The 10,762-nt window shown below is 42.3% G+C and overlaps 1 protein-coding gene across 1 annotated transcript; it reads left to right on the forward strand.

Annotated features, from left to right (window-relative positions):
- Positions 1 to 4,438: 4,438 nt before the first annotated feature.
- On the forward strand, positions 4,439 to 9,296 carry LOC132647943 (uncharacterized). The gene is given in 4 exon segments (XM_060367828.1): positions 4,439 to 4,681; positions 4,853 to 6,301; positions 6,303 to 8,006; positions 8,073 to 9,296. Coding segments are annotated over 4 exon segments (4,572 nt in total). The 3' UTR covers positions 9,249 to 9,296.
- Positions 9,297 to 10,762: the final 1,466 nt, after the last annotated feature.

A 10,762-nucleotide genomic window follows, 5' to 3' on the forward strand; every position in this document is an offset into this window, starting at 1 on the left:
ATGTACCAAATAGGCAGCTCAATCTCCATGTGGGTTACCTAGTAAGCAGAATAGGAGCAGTCTCTGACACAAACTCGGTTGGCTGTTCTTTGACCAGTTCTCCCTGGTGATGTGCTCTTCTCCGGGTCACAGAGAAAGAGGATACAGGAAAGTCCAGATGAGCATTGATAGGATAGGGTCAGATGGTAGGAGAGGAGGGCTCCCCCTTTCTGAGAACTATGGGAGAAGGAAGGGGAGAAGGAGGGAGGTTGGAACCTGGAGGAGATGAGAGAGAGAGGATAAGATGGGGACAAAAACTGAATAAATTATTAAAAAATAAATTTAAATTAAAAGTACTATGTAACTACATTTCTTTAAAGAAATAGAATGTTTTCAAATACATAAGACATACTTCCCTGGAGTTTGTTTGGTAAATCGATACCATTATAATCCTACCCTAAGCACTTTAAGTGTTTTCGTGAAGAAAGAACATGTGGAACTGCAAACATATAATAACAGGTATTTTTTTTTTATGTGCCGAGAGAGATTACGACTTCTCTTTAAGGTACCTACCTGTTACAGTGTAACAGCTATCCTATAAGCTAGCTATAAGCTATAGCTATATCCTATAGCTATCCTATAAGCTAGTTCATTTCTTAAAAAAAGAATTACTTTTGTTACATTTTAAGAATCTTAAAATGTCATGCTGCAAAGGACATTTTTAGTATTTCAGCTCCCAAATGTAGCACTCAAATCATGAATCAGAAGAAAAAATTTTATTCTTTATTAGTCTATATATAATAACAGCATAGAAGGCACATTGAAGTGTGCTGTGAATTTAAATACTATATTAAAAAAGAGATGGACATCATTGAATCTAGTTTCTTTTGGTATTAAAAGTCTTCTTTAAAAATCAAAGTTTCTGAACTCATTATAATATTCACAAAGACCAGTGAAATCTTAGAAGTTTCACAGAACTCTGCAAAATAAATATTTCATTTAATATTACAATGATGAAATTTTAATTTTTATTAGTATGGTTCTTAGATTTGTTGTACTTTGAACAGTGACTGATAATTTCCTAACTTTTCTGAAGAAACATTTCTTTAAAACATAACACTGTGTGGCTCATTCTGTTATGAGACTTATACCTTATTCAGGGAAGAGCACATAATCAATTAGGAATGTTTCAGTGACCTCTGCACTAAATTTAATACTTATGTAACTAAGTCATTTAACATAGTGTTCTGGCTTAAGTTTACCCTGGAGTCATCATTGCTATCCTCGTATCTAATAGTATATGTCATACTTTTGGTTTTCAGAAGAACAATAAAGTAATACTAATGAAATTTTATTATTAATTTATGATTTTAATGGTAAGGAAGATAATACAAAATAATGTGGTACATAGATAAAATAAGGCTAAAATAACTACAATTAGAATGTCACAATCTTAAAAATGAAAAATTATAGAGATGTTATTAAATTTTGTATATCACTTATATTATGTCATTTAAATATAATCATTTTATTAGAGAAATGCTGTTGCCTTTTAAAATAAAATTATTCATATTATTTTGAAAATGAGTGATCAGAATAGAGAATAAACAACTTACTCAGGGCTGTAAACAGTATAAATAGACTAAAAACATCAAAACCATTTATTTAGCTTCCAAAATCCACAATCTTCGTCATTTCCTATATTGAAAAGCACAGGTAAGTCTTGCAAAACAGCCACTTTACAACTGTGGCCAAGCTGATCAATTCTAAGATACTAAGGATGTTTTCAAAAAACATGGAAATGTTGGTGGTGAGCAAAGGCCTAGGTTTCATGGGAAGAGTCTGGGAGGAGTTGGAGGAGCAGAATCCACAATCAAAATTTATCATATGAATTTTTCCATTAGAAACAAATAATGTAAAAACAAAATAAAATATATCCTTTATATCACATCTTCTAACAAGGTTTGCAGCACAGGTCCCCTCACTATTGACTAGTGAGAGCCTGTAGATAGGCATTGATGAGCTAAGTTATCACTGTGAACTTTAAAATATGGCTTTCAAGTTGTCGCTGAGTTTCCAAATTGTTTTCATATCTATTGTGTGATGAATATCAAAACATGTCTTCTTTGACATCATACATTTTACTTATTTATAACACTGATATCACAGTATTTGGTGATTTAAATTTAATCTATTTTCACATATTCTAATTATTAATTAAAATAAACAGAAATAATTTTAGATTTTACCCCAGCAGCTTTTAGAATTACAATGTGTCCCATAGGGCTTTCACTGCATTAGTTACAAAAACATAAATGTATTACTCAGACTATTCATATTTAATCATTACAAAGCATTTCTCTAAGTGTACATGGGAGAATTTGGAGACATTTACTTTTAGCACTTTTTAAGCCTTTATTTATTTATTTATCTATTTATTTTGGGTTTTTTTTTTTGTTTGTTTGTTTTTTAGGTTTGAGTGTCATTATGGACTTAGATCCTTTTACAGAATCAATTCAGCAATTGGCTGCAATTACTATTTTCTTTTATCAAGCTGAAATTGTCATTATTAGGCAAGGTGTGCACTCTGCAACTTTGGCATTTTTATAATCCTATTTGTAGTCTTTTGGATGTTTTTAAAATTACCCTGGCATTCTGGTAGTAAATGAGACATCTTGAAGAGTTTAATTTAGCCAGAATATAACTCCATTATGAAATAAAGATTTTGACTAGGAACTGAATTCAGGTACCAGGAAATATCACAGAGTGTACACCTGGCAGAAAACAAAGTTAACTCTCCTAGCAACAGCCTGCAGGAAATATAATAGAATAAATGCTTCATAGAAAATAGAGACAAACTCCCTGGCAATAATCAATGGGAATCGGTTAAAAATCGGGTGGGAAAATTCTCCCCAATGATTCAGATATGGTTTAGAAAAATAGCCATTGTGATTATATGCCTTAGCCATTGTGATGGTGTGCCTCAGAAAAGGTCACCCTGCCCTGCTAAACTTCACCCAATTCTGTAACGCCAAGGCTTGTGCCCCCCTGCTTGCTGCCATGGAAACCCCCTGCTCACAGACTTTCCCTTTAAAAATCCTGTTCACTCAGAGCTCAGGGTCCCACTTCTCTACTGCTGCGCCAGTGAGACTTGGGTCCCGAGTTCGATCACTTTCGTAATAAAGCTCTCTTGCAATTGCATCGAGTCGTCTCCTGGTAGTCTCTGAGGGTCCCGTGAACCTGGCATAACATTTGGGGGCTCGTCCATCCGGGATGCCTCGGGACCTCTAGGACTCCTGACCCGGAGAGCTTAGTCCCACGGGTAAGTGTAACGTCTTCTATGTTGTCTGTCTGCTTTAAATGTTTGTTTGCCTTTATTCTTAGTTTCTTTTCCTGAAAAGCCTCGAGGTGCTTACGGGAGCAGCCAGATTAGGTATGACAGACGTGTCGGGGCCTAGGCTGTGGGGGCTTCAAAAGACATTTTGATGTCCTAGAATTTCTGCCTCCTCGGGACCCCTGGGATAGGGGGACTGGAGTGAGGATCTGTTTCTGCCTCTGGAGTGAGGATCGGTTTCCTGGAACTTCTGTGGCAGAGAGGTCCAGGTTTTGTCTGTTTCTGCCTCCTCGGAACCCCTGGGATAGGGGGACTGGAATGAGGATCTGTCTTTACCTCCTCGGAACTCCTGGGATAGGGAAACTGGAGTGAGGATCGGTTTTCTGGAACTTCTGTGGCAGAGAAGTCCAGGTTGTCAGTGTTACTTGGTTTCTGTGTGTGATTAATTGTCCCCCCCCCCCCCCCCGTTGGTGTTGTGCCCGGACTTACTGTTTAATATTTGTGATTAATTGTTTGTGGTTTTGCGTCTACTTGAGAGTGCTTGATTTTACTTTTGTTTAAAACTGTGGCTGTTTTCGTTTCTATGATTTCAGTTTTGTCCTGTGATGTTAGCCTGGGTATAGGCTGTAAGTTGTTGCCTTTGGTTTCATTTTTGTCTTAGACGGCCGGTTCTTTTTGTGCATGAGTGATTTACTATTTGTTGAAATTGTTCTCCTTACTTCTTCTGCGTTCTCTTGAATTCTTTTAACGAATAGACTGACTGACAATATGGGACAGACTACTTCCAAACCCCTTGACTTGATTCTGACTCATTTTGGAGAGGTTAAAACTAGAGCTCACGGTCTTTCAGTTGATGTGAGAAAAGGAAAAATGATGACTTTTTGCAGCTCAGAATGGCCCACCTTCAATGTGGGCTGGCCACCAGAAGGAACCTTCCACTTTCCCACCGTCTTAGCAGTGGAAGATAAGGTTTTTCAGAAAGCATGCGGGCACCCAGATCAGGTGCCATATATTGTAGTTTGGAAGAACCTGGTGACTCATCCACCTCCATGGATTAAGCCCTTTCTGATTCCCACTAACAATTCTCCTTCCATAGAATCTCTGGAACCAGAGGTCACTGCTCTGATGACTGAGACTAAGAAAAAAGACCCCAAAGGTGCCCCTTCAACTCCCTCTGCTCCCCTTCACCCTATTTTGCAGGATGGAACTCCAGAGGAAGCCATTTTTCCACCCCCTCCATATAGACCTCCTCCCACCCCTCAACCAGATCCTTCAGTGCCAGACACTTTACCACCATCTGGCCCGGCGCAGAGGACCCGGAGCCACCGGGCAGCCTCTCCTTCTGAAGTGACAGAGGCAGATTCTACGGTCCTTCCCCTACGGGCCACAGGACCACCAGATGATAATGGCAATCAACCTCACCATTATTGGCCTTTTGCCACATCAGATCTTTATAACTGGAGAACTCAGAATGCCAAGTTCTCTGACAACCCTAGAGATTTGATTGATCTCCTTGAAACTGTTCTTTTCACCCATCAGCCCACCTGGGATGATTGCCAGCAGCTTTTACAGGTTTTGTTTACCACAGAGGAGCGGGGACGTATTATTTCAGAGGCACAAAAAAAAAATGTCCCAGATGCTACAGGAATTCCAACTACAAATCAAGCCTGTATTGATGATTATTTTCCCTACAGGAGGCCCAACTGGGATTACAACACGGCTGAAGGTAGGGAGCGTCTCCTAGTCTACCGTCAGGCTCTGTTGGCAGGTCTCAAAGCAGCTGCAAGACGGCCCACTAATTTGGCCAAGGTATATGATGTCAGGCAGGGAATGGATGAAAGCCCAGCCGCCTTCCTGGAGAGAATTAGTGAAGCCTTTCACAGAGATACACATGTAGATCCAGAAAAGCCTGAACATACAGGTACAGTTGCTTTGGCTTTCATTAACCAGTCTGCTCCAGACATTAAAAAAAGATTGCAGAAACAGGAAAGAATAGGACAGATGACATTGCAAGATTTGGTTCACATAGCTGAGAGAGTGTATAATAACAGGGACAGCTCTGAGGAAAAGCAGTTAAAAACGGGAAAGGCTTTAAACCGGGATCTGGCACAAGTCCTCTTGGCCAACAATGTTTCGGACCCCAGAGAAAGGAGGCGCCAACTTCAGTGGATAGCTCAAGACAAAGGACCCAAGGGACGAAGCAAACCACCACTGGGTAAGAACCAATGTGCATACTGCAAGGAGGAAGGACATTGGGCTAAAAACTGCCCTCATAAGGGACCCAGGTCCCAAACTAAGGTCCTGGCTTTGGGGGAAAACAGAGGGGGACGGGGTTCAGATCTCCTCCCCGAACCTAGGGTAACTCTGAGAGTGGAGGGGAAACCTTTGGACTTTTTAGTAGATACTGGAGCTCAGCATTCAGTGCTCCTGAAACCTGAAGGACCAGTCTCATCAAAAAGGTCTTGGGTCCAAGGGGCCACAGGTATGAAACAATATTCATGGACTACCCGAAGAACGGTGGACTTAGGAAAGGGCCGGGTAACCCATTCATTTATGGTAATTCCAGAGTGTCCTTATCCCCTATTGGGGAGGGACCTGCTTACCAAAATGAAAGCTCAAATTCATTTCAAATCAGAAGGGCCTCAGCTATTAGATGAAAAAGGCAACCCAATACAGGTGTTGATTCTAAATTTAGCCTCTGAGGCAGAATATAGATTGTTTGAAGAGCCAATTACCCCCTCAAGTGACTTGCAGACATGGCTGGCACGATATCCCCAAGCCTGGGCAGAAACTGGAGGAATGGGATTGGCAAAACACTGACCCCCAGTGTTTGTTGAACTCAAGCCTGGGGCAGATCCTGTTCGAATATGTCAATATCCCATGCCCCAAGAGGCTCGAAAGGGGATAACTCCTCACATTCGAAAACTACTGGCTGAGGGGGCTTTAAGGCCATGCCAGTCAGCCTGGAATACTCCCTTACTACCAGTAAAAAAAGCCTCATACAAATGACTATCGCCCTGTCCAGGATTTGAGGGAAGTCAACAAGCGAATAATGGATATACATCCAACAGTGCCTAATCCTTATACTCTTCTGAGTTCTTTGTCACCTGAGCAGACTTGGTATACAGTATTAGATTTAAAAGATGCTTTCTTCAGCTTATTATTAGCCCCCAAGAGCCAAAAATATTTTGCCTTTGAATGGAATGACCCTGAGAGAGGGATAAATGGACAATTGACATGGACTCGTTTGCCACAAGGATTTAAAAACTCTCCCACCATCTTTGATGAAGCCCTCCATGAAGATCTGGGTGAGTACCGAAAAGAAAATCCAGATATTACTTTAATTCAATATGTTAATGATCTCCTAGTAGCAGCAGAGTCAGAGCAAGCTTGTCTGGAAGGCACACAGAGACTTTTGCAGACCTTGGGGGACTTGGGCTATCGAGCATCAGCTAGAAAGGCACAACTTTGTAAGACTGAAGTGACATATTTGGGCTATATTCTAAAAAAGGGACAGAGATGGCTATTGGATGCTAGAAAGAAAACAGTCCTCAGTATTCCTCCACCTACAAGTCCTCGTCAGGTGAGAGAATTCTTGGGGTCAGCTGGCTTTTGCAGACTATGGATACCTGGGTTTGCGGAAATAGCTAGACCCCTTTATGAAGCCACCAAAGGAACCAAGGTCTTTGAATGGACTGCAGAACAGCAACAGGCATTTGAACAACTCAAACGAGCTTTGCTGTCAGCACCAGCTCTTGGGCTACCCGATATAACCAAGCCTTTCCACTTGTTCGTGGATGAAAACAAAGGAGTGGCAAAAGGGGTGCTGACACAAACGTTGGGGCCTTGGAGAAGACCGAAAGCATACCTGTCTAAGAAACTTGATCCTGTGGCTGCTGGATGGCCACCATGCCTTCGAATCATTGCAGCAACTGCACTTCTGGTTAAGGACGCAGATAAATTGACACTGGGCCAAAATCTGATTGTAACCACCCCCCATGCCATAGAAGGGATACTTAAACAACCACCCGATCGATGGTTAAGTAATGCCCGTATGACTCATTATCAGACTTTGTTAATTAATTCTGGTCGAGTAATTTTTCAGCCCCCTGCCTCCTTGAATCCAGCAACCCTCCTTCCGGACCCGGATTTGGAACAGCCTCTGCATCAATGTGAAGAAATTTTGTCCCGAGCACATGGCATTCGTGAGGACCTTAAGGATACACCCTTGCAAAATGCTGACCACACTTGGTTTACAGATGGAAGCAGCCTCATCCATGAGGGTCAGAGGAGGGCAGGTGCAGCAGTAACAACTGAGACTGAGGTAATATGGGCTCAACCTCTTCCTCCAGGAACATCTGCCCAACGGGCTGAATTAATAGCCTTGACCCAAGCTCTGACTATGGGCAAAGGGCTGGCTATCAATGTATACACGGATAGTCATTATGCCTTTGCCACCGCCCCCCTACACGGGGCTATATATCAGGAGAAGGGACTCCTCACAGCAGAAGGAAAAACCATCAAAAATAAGGAGGAGATCCTTTGGCTCCTAAAAGCCTTATGGCTTCCCAAAAAGCTAGCCATTATTCATTGCCCTGGACATCAGAGAAATAATACTAAGATAGCAATGGGAAATAACCTTGCTGACAGAACAGCCAAAAGTGTTGCACTCTAGGAAACAACTAATGTTTTGGCTGCTATACTACCAGAACCACCTGATCCAAACTTACCAAATGCACCCTGGTACACAAAAGAGGAGATTCAATGGGCAAGAAACCAGCCTATGAGTCAATGCTTAGAAGGATGGTGGCACTCATCTGAGGGTAAGTTAATCCTGCCAAACTCTCTAGCCAGAACAATCCTTAAAAAGATTCACAGAGTTACCCACATGGGATCTAAGAGAATGGCAGATGCTGTCCGTCAATCAAAAGTAACATTCCGGGACATACATAAGACTATAGATGACATTGTGACTAACTGCAAAGCTTGTCAACTGACTAATGCCACCAACCAATCACAACATCCAGGGACCCGACTTCGAGGTAAGAGACCTGGGGCTTATTGGGAAGTTGATTTCACAGAAATCAAACCTGGAAAATATGGCTACAAATATCTGCTGGTGTTCGTGGATACCTTCTCAGGATGGACTGAAGCCTTTCCCACCAAAGATGAGACTGCCCAGATTGTGGCAAAGAAATTATTGGAGGACATTCTGCCCAGGTATGGCTTTCCTCACATGATAGGGTCAGATAATGGACCAGCATTTGTGTCCAAGGTAAGTCAGAATGTAGCTAAGTTTATTGGGGCAGATTGGAGATTGCATTGTGCACATAGGCCCCAAAGTTCAGGACAGGTAGAGAGAATGAATAGAACATTAAAAGAGACCTTAACTAAATTGACCTTGGAGACTGGCGCTGATTGGGTGATGCTCCTCCCCTTTGCCCTCTATAGGGTCAGGGATTCCCCTTACCAGCTAGGTTTAACTCCCTTTGAGATTATGTATGGGATGCCAGCTCCTATAATACCCAACCTTAAGACTGATGCTGTTGCTGAAATGGATGAAGATGACTTACTTTTTCGGGTCAAAGCCACCCAGTGGGCTCACAAACATGTTTGGCCTAAACTACGTGCTCTTTATGAAGCAGGCCCAGTACCAGAGCCACACAAATTCCGGCCCGGAGATTGGGTATACGTGAAACAGTTTCGTCAGAATACACTGGAACCTAGATGGAAAGGACCCTACATCATCTTATTGACCACTCCTACGGCTATCAAGGTTGACGGGATTGCTGCTTGGATCCATTACTCACACGCTAGGCCAGCTAACCCGTTCTCCGTCCCAGAGGATTATTTGACTCCAGCGGCTCCAGAATGGAAGGTCTCCAAGGACAACGCCAACCCGCTCAAGCTAAAGTTACAGCGTTCCTCCAATTAATAACTATAACTTTAAGTCTCTTTCAGAATCAGGCAGCCCGTAATCCACATCAACCCCTAAATTTAACTTGGAGCGTTATCCATTCAGCTACAGGAGAAATTATGAGTTCAACGTCTAAAATAGCCCCTCGAGGAACCTGGTGGCCCAATCTCCAGTTTGACCTGTGCCAACTGGCTAAGGGGGATCAAGATATGGATACACATTTTAAAAAACTGGTTTGCATTGGAGGTGGAGGCTGCTTCATGAGGCCATTCTCCTTCCCCAGAGAGGCAGGCTGTGGACACATGACACAAAGGATGGCCTTGCGAGATACCCCCTTCTATGTGTGCCCTGGGGAAGGGAGATCAAAATATGGGGTTAGCACCTGTGGCGAAGCAGATACATTTTTCTGTTCAAGCTGGGGGTGTGAATCCACAGGCACTGTGCCCTGGCATCTCCCAGAGAATGACCTGATTTCAGTTTCAAGAATGGACCTAAGTGCTAATCCACTACTTAAAAAATGCCAAAGCCTGTTTTGTAATCCGGTACTGGTAAACTTCACTGACAAAGGTAAAGCCTTCCACTCTTAGGAAACTGGGAGAACCTGGGGTCTTAGGCTATACCAGACTGGATATAATCATGGATTCATTTTTACAATTAAATTGCAAGTCACACCGCCCAGTACCATTGACCACCTGTGGCTATGGGACCTAATGATGTCCTAGCGCCTAGGCCGGCACCTCCAAAGCCAAATCCTACATTGGCGCCAGCCCCCGCAAACGCTAAGGCTCCAGTTAGTTCCACCTCAATAAAGCCCCCTTCAGACCCTAATGACCCCCTTTGGTTAATGCTGCTGAATACTTTCCAGATTTTAAATGCATCTCAACCAGAACTTACTTCTTCCTGCTGTTTATGTTATGATGTTAGGCCCTCTTATTATGAGGGAATAGAACTCATTGATAATTATATTATTGGGGAGGCCAAGGACTGTAGATGGCAGCAGAAAGGACACGCCCGAATGACTTTACAATCTATAAAAGGCAAGGTGTCTGCCTAGGAAAAGTACCAGCTCCTTTTCAAGAATTATGCAACAAAACTGAGAGAGTAACTGCCTCAGATGATAAATACCTGATCCCTCCCCCTGAGGGATGGAGGGCCTGTGGATCAGGGCTGACTCCCTGTGTTAATGGCAAAATATTGTCTGATCATAATGATTATTGTGTTTTAGTTCAATTTGTACCCTGGCTGATTTATCACTCACAAGAAGAGGTTCTTAGCCAATATGATGATAAAAAAAGTACCCCAAAGAAAAAAAAGAGAGCCAATCACTGCTGCAACTTTAACTGTTCTATTGGGACTGGGATTGACAGGTGCTGGGACAGGTATTTCATCTTTAGTGATGCAAAATCAGTATTACAATAAGTTGAGGGAATCAATCGATGCAGATATTAAGCAATTTGAAAACTCAATTACTTATTTACAGGAGTCATTATCCTCACTGGCTGAAGTGGTGTTAGAGAATAGAAGAGGTCTAA

The sequence above is a fragment of the Meriones unguiculatus genome, chromosome 15 (genome assembly GCF_030254825.1).
Source record: "Meriones unguiculatus strain TT.TT164.6M chromosome 15, Bangor_MerUng_6.1, whole genome shotgun sequence".
NCBI lineage: Eukaryota > Metazoa > Chordata > Mammalia > Rodentia > Muridae > Meriones > Meriones unguiculatus.